Raw genomic sequence first — 20,357 nt, 5'->3', positions numbered from 1 at the left:
GGTTGGTGAGCAACATGTTGTACCTGAGCCACTGGCTAGAGATTACTGTCCTAGTAGTACTAAGAAATAATTACTCAAGTACCTGCACAGAAGCGCTTACACTCTGTTTGATGTGACAATATTACATTAATGACAAGGTTTAATTCCAAAGCAAGAAAAAGACTTTTGTGCCACCTGATTTCAGATTTTCACAGTGTGAGAAGAGGCTGGAGTAAGGGCTATCGCTGGACTAGAAATATTATTATATTGGGCCTGTACATGCTTTTCCTGTAACGAGACCACAGTGGATGTGTGTTTAGCACAGCTCAATTGCATCATAAATTCATTTGCGTGTCAAGCAAAATCAGTGGGAACACACTTGCCATGTGCTTGCTGTCAGTGAGGGCGGAGAAGCTTGCCCCTGCGACCCATGATAATTGATCCCTAACCACGTCCTGCATGTAGCTTATCATGCTATCACTTAGAATAGTGATAGTGTTCTGTAACGGCTGATGCAAGGCAAGACCTCCAGGGCAATCAGTATTTCACAGACCACTTATAGCAAGAATGTATTTGGTTGTTGTTGAACTGCACCTTCCAAACCCCTCAGTGCTTTGACCCCACCATGTGCCCTGGCTCCCGCCACGTGTCTGGAAGGCAGATGTTCCTAGTGGAACTCCACGTATCCTGACCCCGCGCCACATGTCTGGCACACAGCACTGAACATCCCAGTGCAGTATAATGATGTGGGTTTTTTTCTTTACCTGAAACTTCCTACTCAGGATTTTACAAATACAGATAGATGTAACCATTCCATGGGGATAATTTCATATTACTATTATCTTTTGCATAAAAATATGTCCTTTTATTAAGTATTAAGAAACCCCACACTAAACAGCGCTGGGACCCAATTTGAGGTTCTGTCCTCCAACAAATAAGCTGTAAGTCCACTTCCAAGGCATGTCTCACAGCTTTGCTGAGGCACCGCATCTCTGTTGCGCCATTTTATTTAATGACAGAGACCTACAAGCCCAGCAGGCTGCCACACTGTTTCATTCGCGCAACACAACTCCCAGAATGCTCAGTCTGCTAACTAGTAAACAAAAGCAGCCTGACACACCGGGCGAGCTGACACACACACACATCAAAACACGGTGACGTAATTAACGTACGAGGCAGGATTTCTTTTGAAAAAAAATGGGCGGGGCAAGTGTGGAGAAGACAAAAAGAGGGGGTGCCAGCGGTGGTCTTGCCCAGTTGTATTTTTCACACCCTATGGAACTAGCAAAACCAAGGCATTGAACGGACGCCTGTTATTTTAATGAATACAGATTTAGGATTTGCATCGTTAAACCGAGGCAGACAGCGACTACCTTAGCGCTTAGTTATGAAATGATCTCCCCTGCAGAGGGTAAGTGGTAGCGGCCAAGCGGCAGGCTACGTCATCCATTGTTTACAAACCCAGGCAGGCCGGTGTGAGCTTGTTCCCCGGCTGGCGGTGCAGAGCTGAGCTCCTACTCCGCCCGCCTGCCTGCCATGCCGTGCCGCAAGGAGAGCTTCCTGCTGCTTGAGCAGTCCGTCACCGTAGGCTCCGGGGAGGTGGACACCCTGGTAGCCCGGATAGGGGAAGCTCTGCAGCTCAATGCCCAGCGAGCCCCGACCTCCTGCAGCATGGCTTATGGGGCGCTTAAGCCGGTGGCCCGGGCGGCCCCCTCTTGCTCTTGTGTGAGGGGCAGGAGCACGCCGTACCCTGTGTGTACCCCGAGGGGAGCCGGCCGCCTTGCCCAGCACCACTCTCCCCGGCAGCAGGGCACCGGGGCTAACAAGCGGCTGTGCGGAAGGGGATGGGGCCGGTGTAGCTGCAGGAAGCATGCGGGGACGGAGGAGGAAGATCCGCACGAACTGCTCCAGGAGCTGCTGCTCTCAGGAAACCTCATCAAAGAGGCGGTCAGGCGGCTTCATATGGCCGGGGAGAGCCCTGACCCACCGGGGCCATGCAAAGCGTCCGAGCCCACTCAGGCAACCGTGCAGTGACCGCAGCAATGGCACCAAGAGCAGATGTGCCCCTACACCTGCAGAGCCAATCTGCCCCTACACCTGCAGAGCCAATGTGCTCAGATCTGCCCCTACACCTGCAGAGCCAATGTGCTCAGATCTGCCCCTACACCTGCAGAGCCAATGTGCTCAGATCTGCCCCATATTTGTATGGGGATTGTGGGCTTTGCTTAGATGGACTCTTTGTAGGGGGAATATGGACTGTGCACACATAACTGCCCCCTACCTGTATGGGCAATATGAACTGGGCTCAGATCTGCTCTTCATCTGCATTTCGGAATATGTGCACAACTGCCCTTCTTTGCATCGAAAATATGGACTGTCTTACAGATCGGTACAGGCCATGTCTTGCCCACACAGCAAATGAGAATTGGTCAGTAGGTTCCCTATCACAGCTAATGGGCACAGTATGCAGTATATCTGCTTTCCATGGACACCGCAGTTCATGTCTATATGAATATCTGCCCTTCACGGACTCAGAAGATGGGGACAATAAGCAAATCTGCCCTTTACCTAGACAGCAGACGGGGACTGTGCCCAAATCTACTTGGTTCCAAAGCAAATAAACAATACCGGCTCCCAAATATCTCATGATGGCTCTTTTGTTCCTGCCATGGATTGCAGTCATTCCTGTTCTCCCTAGTGCTGGATCCTACTTGGTGGAGCAGATGGGTGGCAGACTCCTAATATCGACTGCATAGAGACTGGCATGCTGATATTGCAGGGGGGCTCCGACGGGTCTTGCTATCAGCCTATGACACTTTATAAGAACTGCACCTTTGTTTTTCTCCCTAGTGGCAGATATGTGCACCTCACCTCTGACTGACAACTGCATTCATCATAATGAAATAATTCTGCGAATGCCGGGGGGGGGGGGGGGTAAATGGTGTTCCATGACCAGGAGTGCAAAATAACCAGCTCCTGATATCAAAAGGTCTCATAACTGTTTATTTGGCATCTCTGACTGTTTCATTCTTGCTGGCACCACCTAACTGCATCAGATTCTAGGGTGCCAGCTTGATCCAGTGCTTTTTACAACCAAGCCATTTCCTAAATGTAACAAATAATGTGTTCCCTAGTCACAGAATGGAAATAGGTCTAGCTCTCCTCCTACATCATATACACAAGACCTACTATGAGCACCAATTTAGACCCCACCCCCATCCATGGTTTGCTTACTATTCCTAACCCTGCTCCTATTTTGTAGGTTTGTAAATGTTGTTTAAACAAAGGCTGTGAGACCTCAGGGACAAGTGATCAAGGATCAGCTACTGCCAATTACCACAACCACATCAACTGCTAACAACCTTGAATACATTTTGCTATATCCAGTTCTACAGTGGGCCGCTCACACAGAATTTGTCCCCTTTTTTTTGATAACTATTTTGGTCATGTTTACAGGTTACTTGAACTATTTCATACAATTCTCCTTGAATTATTGCGAAATTGAGCTGGCCAAGAAAATATCTGGTGCTACTAGTTCTGGCATTGGGCAAACATTTTATTTTTATTTTGGTTGTACTTTTGGACTATAATGATAAACTTTGCTGACAAGCCTCGTGTTGCAGTTTCCTATGTTTGGTTCAGACTGGGTGCATTGCAACAATTCAGCGGCCTGGCACGTGCTTCTGCCCCAAATAAACCTGTTGTGGAATGGCTGCAGGAGTAGTCTGAGCAGGGAGCACATGTTTTCCCTTATTTGGTGTTATGTAATTGTTCTCTGCTTCTTGTTTACAATGTTCAAGGGGAAGACTGGCTTGTGCTCATAGTTCTCTCTTCCTCTCATTATCTGGGAGTGTTTATTGGCACTACTTCTTCAAGGTCACTCCTGCCAGATCGGTGGCACAGCCTAGGATGATAATTTTGTTTTTTTTTATATTCCAAACAAATGTGAAACTTGGCACAAAGGTTTTGCTGCCAGAATAGCCCCTCCTCCTGTATTTAAAAAAACAAACAAAAAAACCTTTTATATTTTCCTGTTTGTATGTTGGATATCCCTCACTATGAACTGATTTGCTAATCTGGGTAGTTTCCTTTTGGATTACATGCCTATGCATCTATGTGTGTGCTGGGCTTCTGGGTCACGTGGTGTTACAAACTGGTGCTGTGTGCTGTTTTTCATGTGTTGGTCAGTTACAAAAAACAAAGTGTAGACTGTTATAAATGTCCTATTTTGACGAGTCACAGAAATGCAGATTATTCCAGAATGTGTGTATAACCTTGTCTCATAGTTAGGCCTGATGCTGCCATTAAGCACTGCACTGCCTCACTCTTCCACTCAAGCATCTAAACATGCACAACCTCCTTGTACGCAAACACTAAAGGGCAGCATATCCATCAGCCAAGACTCCTTTTTTATATCTGCTATATAACCTTAAATTAAACAAGTTAGGTCTGAAACTGTATGTCATATACTGTTGCTATGCCCCCTATGAGTTTACGGGGGGGGGGCATATTGCTCTGCAGATGTTGCACTACAACTCCCAACACCTTCTTACAGCCTTCTGCTGTTGGTTGGTGTTACAAGTTGTAGCTCAACATAACCTGCAAGGTCAACCTTTTTGTAAATCAGCATCAGACTTCTAGTTTTACTGTACATATGTATGCTGATGTTATTTAAGAGTCTCAGTGTGGCAGTTGCATTTAGTTAATGCCATTATTTATATTTAACAGTGTCTGGGCCATTACAACCCCATCACTGGGCCACCAATTGAATAAGCATTTTTTTAAATCTTAAATGGTAGCCACATTGGCCAGAGAATATTTTGATTTGAGCTTTTGATGCTTGTTTAAGGTTCACATGTAGTTAAATGGTAGCTGAAGCTGTGAAATGAGACACAAATGATGGAAACTAAAATTTACATCATGAAAACACAAACATTAACCCCATGCCTCATGTACATTCTACTACAACAGTAAGGAGAAAAGTTAACCAGCCCCCTTACTATTGTTTCTGTATATGTAAACCCAGAGAGACCTTATTTCTTTGCCTGCTATGCTATATGGAAGGCTAAAATGTGAATATGGAGTGATGCTGACTGATATTGTTGCTTTGTTTCTTACTGCATCGTGGGTTGATTTGACACAGTGACTCTTTTTACAGTCAGTCTCCAACCTCATCTTTAGCAGAGGGGCTCTCATTTGAAACCTCTGTCCCTTTTTTTTTTGAGAATTTGTTCGTGTAAGCTAACAAACAAGCTCGAACCAATGGCCAAATTCTGACTGATTTGGCACCGTTGGAAAGTGTACCCTTCGTAACGAAGTGTTGTTGATTGCGTTCCTGGAGTCTCAGGATTTATGAATAAAAATAAACATGATTTCTTATAACTTGGCTGTTTTTTGTGTGTATTTGTTATAATTCAGTTAGTAGGAATTGGTTAGAGATGGGGTTTAATGTGCCTGAAATATGTTCCCAGGGTAGGATTAAAACAAAACCCCAAAAATAAACGGTATGTGTTAATCTGCCAACACGTTGAACACAAATGGTGTCTGTTACATGCAGTCTTGTACAGATCATGGATTATTTGCCCTTTCTCTAAAGCACTTAATATTTGAATTCCTATTTATTATCATTGTGCATCTGAATGCATAATTGTTGCATGCACAGCATATTCCTCCTCTGCATATTTCCCATTATAGTACTAAATCTCCATAGATTTCAGTAGAAGGTGCAGTGCAGCTGTCATCCAAATATGTAATAAAGGGATTTTGTTACCATTGTAGCCTCTTACCTGGAATGTTACAGAATATTTAAGGGCAATGAAAGGGATGCCATGCTTACAAGAGATATATATTTTTAAAGCCTAAACTGGTAAGTCTGCATTCTGACCTTGATTTATTCTTCTTTGCTAGAAGGGTTAATTATCTGATTGTACAACCATGTGGAGAGCCATTTGTACTGATTTAAGCTGGCCTGCCATTCTTGATGTGGGTATAATGTCACCCCTAAACAATATCTGATTAGGACAATGATTTGGAAGGCTGGAACATCCAGTAAGGTGAGGAGTACACAACATTTCCTGCAGGCTTATTCCAGTAGGTCTGCATGGGGCCCCATGGAATCTTTGACCAGGGAGGCACTACTGTATTTTTTAAAAAGAGATTTATGTGAGATCATTCTGTAGTTATGTTCAAGAGGGATCAGTTCTATCTGATTTAGGATGATAGGAGTGTTTTTTAACCTCAACTGAGTGTTTTATTCTCTAGTTTTATATGCTTTGTTCATCCCAACCACTTCATGACTTTGAAGTGGTTGGGAAAGGGGGATTAGTTAAAGGAGCAGGTGAACAGGGGCCAGCCTTAGGTAACTGTTTCAAAACATATTGTTACATTAAAACTGATTATATATTGCTAAGTTGTGACATCACCATTGTAAGATTATAGTATTATAATACACAAGGACCATGAATATCCTATAAAAAATATCCTTACAAACATTGCTTAGGGATGTAATTTGTGTCACATTGCACACTGTAACGTGTATTATGAAAAATAATCTTCCTACAATATATTAAAATATAACAATTACTGTCATGCTTTTTTATGGCCATGGAATGACTTCTAATATCCTTATATTTTACAATAGGGGGTAGATTACTCTGGTTATACTGTTACTAGTCATACAGTACAGAGAGAAGAGAAGCTTGCAGTTCTACACAACATTACACAATATTTCTGTGTTTCTGCTCTTGCCTGGAAAGGCTTGAACAGTAGCTATTTTTGAGCCTGGAGAAGGATAAACATTGGAGTGCCGTTAATGGTAACTGGACACCCGCAGGCTGTTATTGTTGTAACAAACACAGGGTTGGCCTGTGCCTAGTGTCACGTCCTCCAATCCATACACCAACATAGAAGCAAAACATCTGGGCTTCTCTCGGAAGGGGGGGAGGGAATGAGTGCAAACTGCTGGTGCTTTTGCTTCTAACAAGTTTTCTGTGAAGAGCTTACACTTGCTAATTATAAGGGGAAATCTACACTTTTTACTAAACAATATATTATTCATTACATTTATCCTTCTTTACATAGCTCTTTATTGTTTATTATCCTATTATCCACCTCAGCCCCTGTGTCAGTGGACCTTACAATCTAAGGAAGAGAAGAAACTGGATAACCTAGGGGAACCTATATGTATTTATGAAGTAGGTACCTGGTTCTGCACCATGGAAATGTGTTACTATTCTACACACTGATGAATACTGTGCCAGCCTGCAGTAAAAAAAAAAATGATTAACTGTTGCCATCAGTGCAGCCCCCCCCCCCCCCCAGGGTAGCTGCCCCCTATATGCCACCACTCTCAGCAGCTTTACTTGTGGGTGTTCAGAACTGGGCGGCAAAATGCATTGCATTATCAGGTTCCTTTAATTAGACATCCACAAGTACATGCTCTTTTCACTTTGGGGCCTTGTACCTGCTGGGTGCATCCATGCAAAATTTCAGACACAAACATGGAGAAAACATCCTGTTGAGTCAGGCGATGACTCTATGTCATGACCCTATGACAAATGTCTCCAAAAGTCACAGGCTGTTGCTTGCTCTTGCATTAATCCTTAGTTATGACCAGATGTATTATGAATGTGCTTCCAAAACAAAGCACGGTGATGCTTGGTTACAGAGCGGTTATATCAGAGAGTATGACTCAGTTACAGCAAGATTAATGATCTTCTCTCTCTGAGACCTGTACTCTATTGTTTACACCACTGGAGCAAAGAGATATCCCAAGGGTAGTGTCACCAGGGCTGGTTTGTCAACAACATGTGACGTCAGTTACAATTCTGTTCCCTACAGGATTCACATGTTGTGATTGCTGGGTGACAATCATGGTCAGTCAGTGCTTGCCTGACTCCCTGCCTTAAAAGGAAAACTATACTCCTAGCATAAATGCTTAACCAACAGATATTAAAGAATCTCGTCAAACTGGAATATATATATCAGTAAATATTGCCCTTTTACATCCTTTCCCTTGAGCGACCATTTAGTGATGGGCTGTGTGCCCCCTCAGAGATCAGCTGACAGGAAATAATGCAGCTCTAACTGTAACAGGAAGTAGTGTGGGAGCAAAAGGCAGAACTCTCTCCATTAATTGGCTGATGTGGCCTAGCGTGTATATGTGCCTTGGCTTGTTTGTGTGCAGTGTCAGGGCCGGAGCTAGGGGTAGGCAGAAGAGGCACCTGACTAGGGCGCAACAGCGGGAGGGGCGCTAGGAAGGTACCTGATCTGCCTACCCCTAGTCCTGGCTCTTTTGCCTGATGACCCCAGGGGATGTCGTTAAGTATTTAAAATGGCAATTTTCTATTAAGGATACCGCAATGACACATACTACTAAAAAATAATATTTTTTATAATAAAAAAAAATGTTTATTTAGATGAAGCAGGGTTAACATATGTTGATCTAAACTCAAAAACCTAAACAATCCATCAGGGGCAATACATTACAACTCCCACCTATGGTCAGGGGGATGTGGGATCTGCAGTTTAACTATAGCACAAGGCTCAAAGGTTGGAAGTACAGCATTTAGTATGATTTGTAAGATTTCAGGCAATTAATTCACAATATAATAATGTAATAATGCATTTTATACATTTTTCCAAAGAAATATCTGGCTAAGGTCACCCAGGAGAAATCCATTACTAAGCTGCCCCTGCAACTGTCCCTGGAGAAGTCTGAGCACTTAAAGGAGATATAGGAGACTGGGCAGGCTGTTCTGTAAACCAAAACCCACTCCCAACCCACAACAAAACTCCCAAGCATGAATGAACCTTTATTTAATGGATGTGCACTGGTATGGAGCATGCTGGACAGTACAAGCTTGAATGTATGTATGTATGTATGTATGTATAAATTTATTTATAAAGCGCCACAAGGGTACGCAGCGCTGTACAGTCTTACAGAATACAAAATTACACACAGGGAGGACGAGTGATATAATAAATAAATACAATAAATACATATATGTATATATATATATATATAAGTGCCATGTGGTATGAGACACAGTGGGAAGGAGGCAAAAAGATTTAACTTGACCTCACATCACAATCATTTTAGGGCCCCTCAACTTGTTTTTTTATAAACATTTATTGAAACATGTTATGTCAGTGCCACACTGAACACTGGGCCCCCTATAGCTCCTGCGCCTCCTAGCAGCCACATGGTCTACTCCCCTGGGAAGTGCTGCAATTTCAGGTTGCTCTGGAAGGAGGGGGTTCCTGTTGCTAATCCTGTTGCCTGAGTGTGTACTGATAATCAGGAAGGGAAATAGTCAGCGTGTCCAGAGTCTGATGATAATCTGCAGTCACTGTAGCGCAATATAGATATAGGTGAGCATTGCACAAGCAATGGCTTTTTTTTGCAATGCATTTTCCTAGGATCCCTTGTAAACATCATCACAGCATGCTGAAGGCAGTGCATTCTGCTCTATTAGGGCTGTGATACATGAGGAGATTAGTTGCCGCGTGCCAAATCTTCCTTGTCGCGGGCGACTAATTTCCCCGAAATGCCATCCCACCGGCTAGAATGTAAATCGCTGGTGGGATGGCATATGCGGCGGCGTGATTTGCCAAAGTCACTGAAGTTACCTTGAGAAGAAACTTCGGCGACTTCGGCAAATCATGCCGCTGCGAATGCAATCCTACCGGCGATTTACATACTAGCGGAGATAAGTTGCCCGGGACAAGGAAGATTTGTCGCGTGGTGACTAATCTCCCTGTGTGTCACAGCCCTTAAGGATGCCTTATAGGAGGGGGTCTTAACAGGAAGATAAGGAATGAATAGGTAAGTAAGAATAACTGCTATTTTTTTTTCTTTCTTCTTTTTCTTTTCTGTCTTTCTATACATCATACTAGAATAAAAAGATAAAACCCTAGTGCAAATATAACACCTAGATGTGTCTAAATCTGTCATTGTCTTCCACCTGCTGATCTGGGAGGTTATTGGTCAGGGCCACCATCAAAAATCATAGGGCTGTCTCCACCCAGGACCCACCAATTATTACTACACTATAACCACCTATCTGGGCTTCCCTTAGTGGTGGGCCCTGTCAATAGAGTAGAAAGGGTCCCCCAATAAAATAAAAAAAATGGGCAACTAAATTCCACACCTAGCCTTGCCCCATTACAACCAAAAAAATGCTTCCCTTAGTGGTGGGCCCTGTCAATAGAGTAGAATGGGTCACCCAATAAAATATAAAATATGGGTAACTAAATTTTACACGCAGCCTTGTCCCATTACAACCAAAAAAATGCCCACAATCTGCTCAAACCTACCCCACTTCCCAACAAGCTCTGACCCCTTTACAGTCTGCAGTTCAGACCTTCATTTCCTTTGGGAGTCCCACTATCTGCTCATGTGGTTGCCACCTTTTTTTAGAAAAAAAATACTGGGCTTAATATACTGTATACTCTTCTGTTTGACCTGTTAATAAGAAGCATCACTTTTACCAGCCAAGTGGCAAGCCTCTCTGCTCATTCAACTCACTATGATTTGGCTACAGTGGCGATTTTTGGGCTGCTACCGCCTGAATGTTCATTTTAAGAAAGGAAGCTTTGGCTCTTAAAGTTACCAGAGATTTTGCCACCCCTTGCTGCCGCCTGGCAGGAGTGGCCCTGTTTGGCTTTGCACAACTGTTTGTTTTTACAATAAGGATCACACACTGACACCAAGAGGATTGACCACTAGACTACTACTATGCCATAAAGCATAGCAGAACTACTGAGCAAATTTCCGTCAGTGATCAGCATTTTTTAGCTAGCTGCGGGTGGTACAATGAAAGTAAACATTTAATTGGTTGCTGTTTGTTACTGACCAGGTGCAAATTTGTCCAGTGTTCATAAATAAGCGCCAGTAACTTTTTCCAAATTTTTGTGAAATTGTCTACTTTACTAAATAATACAAATAATTAGTGAAAGAAAAAAAACGGTTATGCCCTTTCAAGGTAATTCTCTGCAGTTGCTGCCATCAACTTAATGAAATGCTCTGGAGAATAATTAATCCCTTGACCGTATAAGAACACCAGCTGCTCATTAGGAATTTTAACCTAAGCATTTGCTTTTATGAATCACACAATACAATGTAACAAGTGAGCGGAATGTGGTAAAAAACAAACACAGGTATGGTGTAATAGCTTGGGAAGGGTCTGACTCGGTAGCTGTCTTGTGATTGCTATGATAAGGGACGGTGCCTGTGGGCTGATGCAATATAGAGGCAAGGAGTACTGCTGTAGTAGACGGCTGGTACTGATGGCAGCTTCATTCCGTAACCAGCCAGTGTAGCTGGATAAGAAAAATTACTTCAAATACTGTTATCTTATCTTTGCAACTTTGGTCCGACCATCTGGATTAGATGACATAATCTTCACACACATCCAAACTGTGATGTCATTTTGCCTTAGTGACAATACTAAGCAATAATATAATTATAAAACTATATTTATACAGCACCAACACATTTCGTGGCGCTTTACAGAGATTGTACATCATTCCCATCAGTCCCTGCCCCAATGGAGCTTACAGTCTAAAGTTCCTATCGCATTTACACACACTAGGGTCAGTTTTATATGAAACTTGCCTGTATGCTTTTGTAGTATGGGAGGAATCCCGAGCACCTGGAGGAAACCCATGCAGACACGAGGAGAACATTTGTGTAGTAATCTATATTTTATTACAATTGCTAAAAAATACAATTAGTGCCTGTAGTTTGGAGCTTACAGTCTGATTACCCTATCCAGTGCTGGTCCTAGGATTGAGGGCACTCAAGGAAAGTGCACCCCGCACCTACACGTTCTTCTCCTTTCCTTGGATTTGTGGAGAGGCCACAAAGGCCGGTCCTAGGGCAGTATAAACTTAGGGCGGCATGCCACCCAAGCCGCACTGAATCTTTGCTCTTATACGGAGCAATGGGGACAGAAAACTTCAGCGTGTCCCCTCCCAACTGCTCCGTGTGTGAGTTGAATGAACACACACACACACGCATGCACACGGGGGCAGAGAATGGGGGCAGACTCAGGGCGACGTGTTAACAAATCTGGCCCTGTGCCCACTGCCCCCACTATCTTGCACCCTAGGCACGTGCCTCCTATTTCTAATTCCGGCCCTGTCTCTATCCCACCAATGCACGCATGCTTTAGGGCAGGGCTGTCCAACTGTAGACCCACGGGCCAGATCAGAAACCCCATTAAATATTTATGGCCCCTTGCCTCTCTATGAGCTGCACAGACTGCCGTGTATGATATTATAATTCTGGTACAAGTAGATTGTCAGCCTACTGGCCTGCTACATGGGAAAAGATGGCCGGTGCTTTTTTAGGGTAATAGCACAGGGGTAGTTTTGTGTACCTGACTGAGCCATACAGGAGGTATTGCAGGCAGTTGCAAGATGCTGGCATTGGTTTTTGGGTGCTTTGGAAGCAGGGGCGGGCCAAGCCGACCGGGCGCCCTAGGCAACCCGGTCGGCCAACTCCGCCCACCTCCCCGCCCCTCCGATCGGCGCATGCGCGCCAAAGCACAGGAGGAGGTGCAGGGGGGTGGTGCGATTAGATCGCTCATTGCCTCCGCCGCTAATGACAAGCCGTGGAGGCAATGACAAAGTAGCACTAGGGGTAGGCCTGGCGCCCCTCAATCGTTGCGCCCTAGGCAGCTGCCTCTTCTGCCTACCCCTAGTTCCGGCCCTGTTTGGAAGCAAGTTTCTTGCTTTCTTAAAAATACAGGAGGCATTGCAGGTAGTTGCAAGTTGCTGGGGTTGGTTTTCAGGTGCTCTGGAAGAAAGTTTCTTGCTTTCTTAAAAATGGTTTGTTCAAAATGCAACAAAGACACCAAAGTTTATTTCCACCAAATGGCAAGGGCCAAATTCTAATTTGATAATCAGCACAAAAGACCAAGGCTGCCCATATGCTGGTAGATGTTAAACTAGAGGATCTTTACCCATTTTTAAAAAAACGAATGGGCCAATTTAAGCTCAATGCTGGGGGAGTCGCAGAAGGAAGAAGTCCCGAACGAACTTTAATGGTAAGTCCCACTGGCCACCAATGCTACCCCTGGCCACCAGTACTTTTTTTTTTTTAAAGGTAAGTTTTTATTGTCTATGAAGATTCTCATTCATCCAGGTCATGATATACAGTATCTAGTAGAATTAAGTCTAAAACAACTGGACTTTTCTGAGTTTTTCTTGAAAACGTTTCACCACTCATCCGAGTGGCTTCTTCAGTTCAAATGACTGGTAGGGAATTCCCCAGTATTTAAACTCTTGATGGTAGTAGAGTCACAATCACAATGGTTCCATTGAACTTGTTCAGTTAGGTGTTAGCTGAAACTGACAGGTGTAAGAAGGTATGATCCAATCACAATGGTACCAAGATTCTCATTGATGAAGGTGTTAATCCTTCAAAGTACATGACTGGAAGTGTGAACTGTTGTTAAACTACCGGGGAATTCCCTACCAGTCATTTGAACTGAAGAAGCCACTCGGATGAGTGGTGAAACGTTTTCAAGAAAAACTCAGAAAAGTCCAGTTGTTTTAGACTTAATTCTACTAGATACTGTAAGTTTTTATTGGTTCGGGATTGGGCCAAGCTTCTGTCTTCTTCAGCAGGATTCAGATCCAGCCGAATCCATGTGCCTGGCCGAATCCTTAAAATCACATCACTTTTAAACATGGAAGTTGAATATTTTTCTTTGACTCCTCTGTGGCCTAATTTGCATATATACTGCAAATGGGGATTTGGTTTGATATTCAGCTGAATGTTTCACAAAGGATTCGTGGTTCAGCCAGATCCAAAAATAGTGGATTCAGTGGATTTTTCCCGGTGTCCCACGGCCCAGTCCAACCCTGTCCCTATATCACTTAACAAAGAGCAATAGTTACTTTTAGCCACCCAGCTAAACAAACAAACACTCACGTAGGGGACATTTATCAATATGTGTGAGTCACAAAGCCTGCATTGACCCTTGTGGGCACTGGTGACTGATTTATGAAGTGACAAGTGGCAGGTCTCCATCTGTTAGCAACTCTGATCTGACTGCTTCTATTAATATCACCAGAAGGCAAGTCACTCATATTTATCACAGAGGTGCGTGAAGGTAATTACCATGGGTCAGTCATGACACCTATTAGGGGGAAGACACAGAGCTACTTAGTAGCAGCTACTTGTCATGGCTACTTAAATCCAGAAAATACCCTGCCATAGACAATACTGGGAACTGCCTCTGCTAAAATACACATAGAGACAATTATCAGTAAATGTTCAGCAGTGTCTATTTGTAGCCGTAAAAAAGCTAATGTAGCCTTTAAAGTCTATGGCACACTGCATTGTCATACAGGCAGCAGCCGGAGCATCTTTATTTGTAGTGGGGCCTTGAGCATAGTAGACTATGGAGGTCTATAATTAGATCTGTTCAGCATCCACCAACAGCCAACACTTCCAGCAGCTGAAGCTGGAATATGTACATAGAAATACATAAGGTGGCCATACACATAGCAATAACAATCTTTTGTGTGACCATTGCTCGCAGGAAAGATCGTTCCCACCCTCCACTGACGTTCAGGGCTGAATCGTCAGATATGGAGGTAGAAACAATAGAAATTCTACCTACACCTGCTCTAAACGTAGATTTTGCTCGGCGCCTTCAACCGCAGCCTTTTCGATATCGGCCGTCTCGTTCAGCCGCCATACACGCACTAAATATGTCAATCATTCATACCCTCCATTGATGTTAAGGGGTGAATCGCAGATTCTAAACAGAAAATCTTTTGACCCGCCCGATACCGGAAGCTTTTGTGATATCAATCGTCTTGTCGATCCACCATACACGAACCTAGTTTTGTATGATACTATCAGTGAGTGTATGGCAATAGGCCCAGACTCGCAATCTGTAGATTCTGACAAATGCCAGAGGGCTGCTGTAAGATGCCATAGGCAGTGGCTATTTTTTGTTCTGGCGGAAAGCTGATTAGGCCTCTGTGTACTTTGGCCCTGGAAATACCAGGGTCTATTTTGAATCCCAGTCCGGACATGGAGCCACAGTTCAGATAACATTGATATAAGGAGTTACTGGTGCCATCTTTGTATGGTACTCCTACCATTCCACCTTCTACCTACCTAACCCTAAAGATACCACTGGCAACAGCTGCAATGGCTTTCTTGACACCTTCAAGCTGCCATTTTGTTTTTGCCCTTCTTTCCTTCAATAATGATCCACAAAGGACTCAAAGACAAGGAATAGTAGGAATATAAACAAACTGGCAATTTAGTGTTTTTAACCCTGTGCAAAATTCTTCATTATATACTGTCATACCATGAATCCTAAAATATTTCCCTGACAAAAGGACAGGCTGGTGGCTTTTATATGTTCCCCTCATTACATATCCCAACAAGTGGTGAACCGCTTGAGCTTGTTTGTGCCATCTGCTGCTAATGAGTTATGTATATTAATGAAGGTTCTAATTTAGAAGCAATAAGAGTTTTGGAGAAGTGTTTCCAGTAAATGCACCATTGCATGCGTCGTTGATGCGGCTACACAAAGCCTGTATCCTCTGGCCAAACATGCTCGCTAAACCATGCTCAGCAGTTCATTAGAAAGCAGTTTCAGTGCCTGGTTCTGGCAATGAGCAGAGCAAATTAGCATGCTCTCAGTGTGCTGGAGCTTCAAGGTTATTTGGAGGTTGCTCTTTCCACTCCCTGCACTGGAACAAGAATGCTCTGCTTTTTTAGTTAATAAATCATCTTTTGCCTAAAAGTGGCCATTTTTCATTGCATACAGGGAAGGTTATACATTTGTCTTCAATAAGCAGCCAATGGGAGAGCAGACAGAACACGTGCAACACATTTTTATTAGACCCTGTTTGTGCAAGCATTTGCTCACTCTGTTTGTGTTGGACACAAAATCCTGTTTTCTGTGCATTTGTAATGATAGTACATTGAATCTCTTGCTGTCAGCTGGCAGACTGCACAAGAGGAAACAAATAAAACAGAACTAGCTTTACCCTTTAAGGACAATTAAGGACAAGTGAGTAAGTCAACACAACCTCACCCTGTACCTGATCAGGGATCTCTTAAATCCAGCCCTATTATGGAACAGTTCAGACAGGCAAAGATTTTATTGTGTTTCAGATATGTGCTGATTCCAGCATATTCAGCATATTTACATATACAGGTATGAGACCTGGAGTTTCCCAGATAAGGAGTCTTTCCGTAAAAAAATCTCTATACCTTAATTCAAATAAAACATCATTTAAACATTAATTAAATCCAATAGGATTGTTTTGCCTCCAAAAAGGATTAATTATTTTCTTTATATCATGTACAAGCTGATCCCAGGGTGGGTAAAGGGGATGGAAGCAAATATGTATTCATTGACCCAAACCCGCCCTTTCCAGAAATGCGCCTTATCTGGACTTAACTCATTAAAAAATTTTTAGACCCTCGTCTACCTAGCCCTCTTTGGTAACATCAGAAAGTTAATGGTAGTTACATAACTGGGGGGCATAAGCCATGGTGTAATCAGTGAGGAGGAGCTGTACAGGAAGCTTGGCCCACTGCTGGTGGTGGTATATGCCTGCACATCACTAGTCTTCATTACCCCAAAATGGCCATTACAAAACACTGTTTAGTCATTCTACATACAACACCCTTTATAGTTAAAAAGGCATCCAACCTCTTTGTGAATCTAACTGGTTAAATTTCCCTTGATATAGACTATAGTCATAATCTGACTCTCCGTTACTGTTCTCATAGTGAAATTTCCTCTCCTGATTCACCAGATGTCATCTTGTTCCTTGAGCCATCTTATGGGTGAAAACGTCATTAGATATACTTGTTATATGTGTGTCTTGCCTTTATACGGGTGCCTTTTCTCCTAGGAGTAAACTGGATTTAACTAGGATTTCTACCATTTGATTTACACAATACTTTGAAGGTTTAAAAGATTTTTATTGCAACTTTAGAGATATTTGAACAGAAATGTGGATGCTTGTTGCTTGCATAAGTATCACCCCCTCCCCCCACCCTAGTCAAAAGTTGGTATAACCACTTTTGGCTGAGCAAATAATGCTGAAACCCCCATATGTAATAAAAGGCACTAAGTTTGCCCAGCAGCAGAGATCCATAGCAACCAATAAGAGTTATGTTTTAAAACACGTGACCAGTAAATGTTACCTGCTGATTTGTTGCTATGGGTTACTGCTCCTGGGCAAACTTAGTGCCTTTTATTACATAACACCTCAATTTAAAAATAATGCCACAAATTATCAGTCCGACTGAGACAATAGCTGTGACTGGGCCATTGTAGCACATTAACCAGTGGCGTAACGATATAGGAAACAGACCTGCTTTCTCTATCATTGCTTGTAAATGCCTGCTCTCTGCCAGCTTTTAGATAGGAGAGTGAGCAGCTAGCAGGAAAGCAACACGGGGATGTGGCACAGGGCCGTGATGGAGCAGGCAGGGGAAGGGGGCTGCTAGAGTTTGCTTGATCGCTGGGCCCATCCAAAAAATTTTGTGCAAAGTAGTTATGCTGCTGGCATTCAGTTTTTTGTTTTTGAGTTGTTCCAGTGTTACTTTTGCCTTGTGATTGTGGAATCATTGTGCTTCTGAAAGATAAACTTATGATGGTCATACCCGAGCTGAACCAGATATGCTCTCAACCCAGCTGGCCAGTGGGGAGTTGGACACATGGTATAGCTCCTTCTATTGTTGTGATCGTTCATGTAAAGGTGGTGCATTGGCGGGGCACCATACATGTGCCAATAATTGGGATAAAGTTGATATAGTTATTGGTATGGTATTAACCCTCATCTTAATGATGGCTACACAAGCTTCAGTCTAGTCCCTGCTGATGGAAACCAGCCCCAGTACATGGTGCTACCACAGCCATAAAGGATATATATATATAAGAGGAATTGGTAGTAGGAATCGCCATATCACACTTCCTGATTTGCTCAGGATGCTTTCGTGTAGGAAGGGCACTGAGCAAGGTCATTAGGTTCATACAAATATCAGAAAAATATGTTGTTGCTGAAAACAGCCACATGTATTATGTTATCTTAGCTTTTACATCTAGCAAATACTGATAATTCAGTTACTTAGCATAACTGGGAAGTTAACCATTAATCCCTAATCACTAGAAAAGTCCTGTTTAGGTTTGAAACACAGAACAATGGCTCTAATATATTATGAGGCCTCAGTAGGAAATGGCAGCATATGGCTGCAGGCCAATGATTTTAGTATTAAATAACTAAAGGTGATGCTACATGTTTAAGCTTCCAATGTGGCCACTTTAGACCAACAGCTCGTCGATGCAGACCTCACCCGGGCAACTGTATTCCCGTCGTTGTGATCCAAATGTTTGGTCCCAGGGCTTAATGTTTAGATCAGAACAATATTGCCCACCTTAGGTAGGCATATCATGAAGAGACCTCACCTTCCCTAACTAATTGGCATCCCTGCTATGCATCAATTCCATTACATTTATGAGAGCTGGCTGTGCTCCCTTATCATGTATGTATGTATAACTTTATTTATAAAGGGTATGCAGCGCTGTACAATCTTACAAAATTACACACAGGGAGGACAAGTGTTATAATAAATAAATACAATAAATATATATAAATGCACAGGGAATTAGTGCCATGTGGTATGAGACACAGTAGGAAGGAGGTCCATGCCCTGTAGAGCTTACAATCTAAGTGGCTGGATAACAGGCACAAATTGGAAGGTAAGAGTGCACCAGGTATGGGCATTTACCCTTAAGCGCAGGACTAGGCAAAATAGAGTTTTAGTGCTCCAGAAGGTAATTGCTGAGCTTTTTCTTAAAGAGAGTAGGTGAGTGTTCCCTACGGAGGGATTCAGGGATAGAGTTCCAGAGCTAAGGGGCAGCGAGATAGAAAGGTTTAAGACGAGAGAGCGCAGTGGGTGTGGATGGTTTAAAAAGACGGAGGCTGTGAGAGGAGCGGAGGAGACGACCAGGAACATGCAGGGAGACCAGTGAAGAAATGTAGTGAGGAGCAGAGGAGTTAAGGGCTTTGTCCGTGCCACCCATACTAGGGCTTCCCATCTAACATAGGTACTAAATTCTGCCACAGCAGTTGATTGCTATGAACAGCTGAACTGCTGCAATATAGCACCTATTTTAGTAAATCAGTATGCAACAATATGCATTTGCCTCAATCCTATTGGGAGCCAAAGGCTCTAAACTTAGGTTCATTTGAGTTCATATGCCTGTGTCTCTCTTCAGCCCATAGGTGTAGTACTGTCGTCTTCCCTAATAAAATTGTTCAAACAATGGCATGTATCATTAGTTGCATTCTTTTCAGTGTATTTGTTAGTCTGATTTGATATATTGCTGACACTGTGACGAAAATCCTAACTGTAAATCATAATAACATTTTTATATGTATTGTGTGATGATTAATAATAAAGTTGTTGCTTTGATATATTCATTGACTCACTTTCTTTTGCACGGTGCCGGCAGACAACTTATTTAAGTGATGTATGAGAATGACTGCACTGTTTATTTGGAAGGGGAAGTGTTGAGCTTTCTTCACATTTGATTTTCAAGTGTTGCTTTGAATCATCTATTTTAGCCCATTGGGTAAATATTAAGATGTTACGTGTCATTGAAAAATACAGCACAATGTGCCAAGTGCAATTTTTGCCATGTTTTTTAACCACAATGCAAAGCTTTTCTGCAGAATTCCAGTGTTATTGCAGCCACATGCTAAGTCTAAACAGCCTATGTGATTTACAATGCATGAAGGGGAATTTTTTAATTAATAAACCATACACAACTTTCAGCAGGTCATACAAAATACTCTATTTGTAGTTAAAACTTCCAGTTTTAGGACTTTTATGACATTTTGTCAAAGTAATGCTTTCTGGACCTTGCTTGGAGCCTTTCTACTGGTCAGCAGGCCATCCACATCAAAGCAACCATGGAGTAAAAATACTGTAAGGCAGGGAAATTTATGATGGCAAGTTTACATTTATGACAATTCTTTGTCTTGTACAGTTTACACCTTGTGCAATTAATAATCTTTCATTTGAGTTTATTATGAAAATGAGAAGAACAATAAACAGCCTGGAAGATAAGTGGTTAACATGCAAGAGGGATATGGTTCTAATTCCCGGAGCCTGTATTGCTATGTGTAGTTACATCCCATGCATCACTGGGGCTTTGTACAGCGCTCATATGGAAATATAATATTGCCCAGTCATGAATTCTGCACTTGGCAGCCATAGGGGTTCTATCCCTGTCCTTGTCCTGGAATGACAGCTGGAATACTGTAGCTGGTAGTGATGTGCTGCTGTCTCTAGGCAGAGTTAATGGACTGGCTGTGAT

The 20,357-nt window shown here is 42.9% G+C and overlaps 1 protein-coding gene across 1 annotated transcript; it reads left to right on the top strand.

Annotated features, from left to right (window-relative positions):
• The first annotated feature begins 1,229 nt into the window (after nucleotides 1-1,229).
• On the top strand, nucleotides 1,230-5,361 carry frat1 (frequently rearranged in advanced T-cell lymphomas 1). The gene has a single exon (XM_004915143.4). The coding sequence runs from the start codon at nucleotides 1,516-1,518 to the stop codon at nucleotides 2,011-2,013; it is 498 nt and encodes a 165-aa protein (XP_004915200.1). The 5' UTR covers nucleotides 1,230-1,515; the 3' UTR covers nucleotides 2,014-5,361.
• The last annotated feature ends 14,996 nt before the right edge of the window (nucleotides 5,362-20,357 follow it).

The sequence above is a fragment of the Xenopus tropicalis genome, chromosome 6 (assembly GCF_000004195.4).
Source record: "Xenopus tropicalis strain Nigerian chromosome 6, UCB_Xtro_10.0, whole genome shotgun sequence".
In the NCBI taxonomy this organism is placed as follows: domain Eukaryota; kingdom Metazoa; phylum Chordata; class Amphibia; order Anura; family Pipidae; genus Xenopus; species Xenopus tropicalis.
Note: the sequence above shows the minus strand (reverse complement) of the source record. Positions and strands in the feature narration are given on the sequence as shown.

Bases quoted from the DNA above. Each gene is read 5' to 3' on its own strand.
- frat1 (XM_004915143.4), top strand. From the start codon at position 1,516: ATGCCGTGCCGCAAGGAGAGCTTCCTGCTGCTTGAGCAGTCCGTCACC.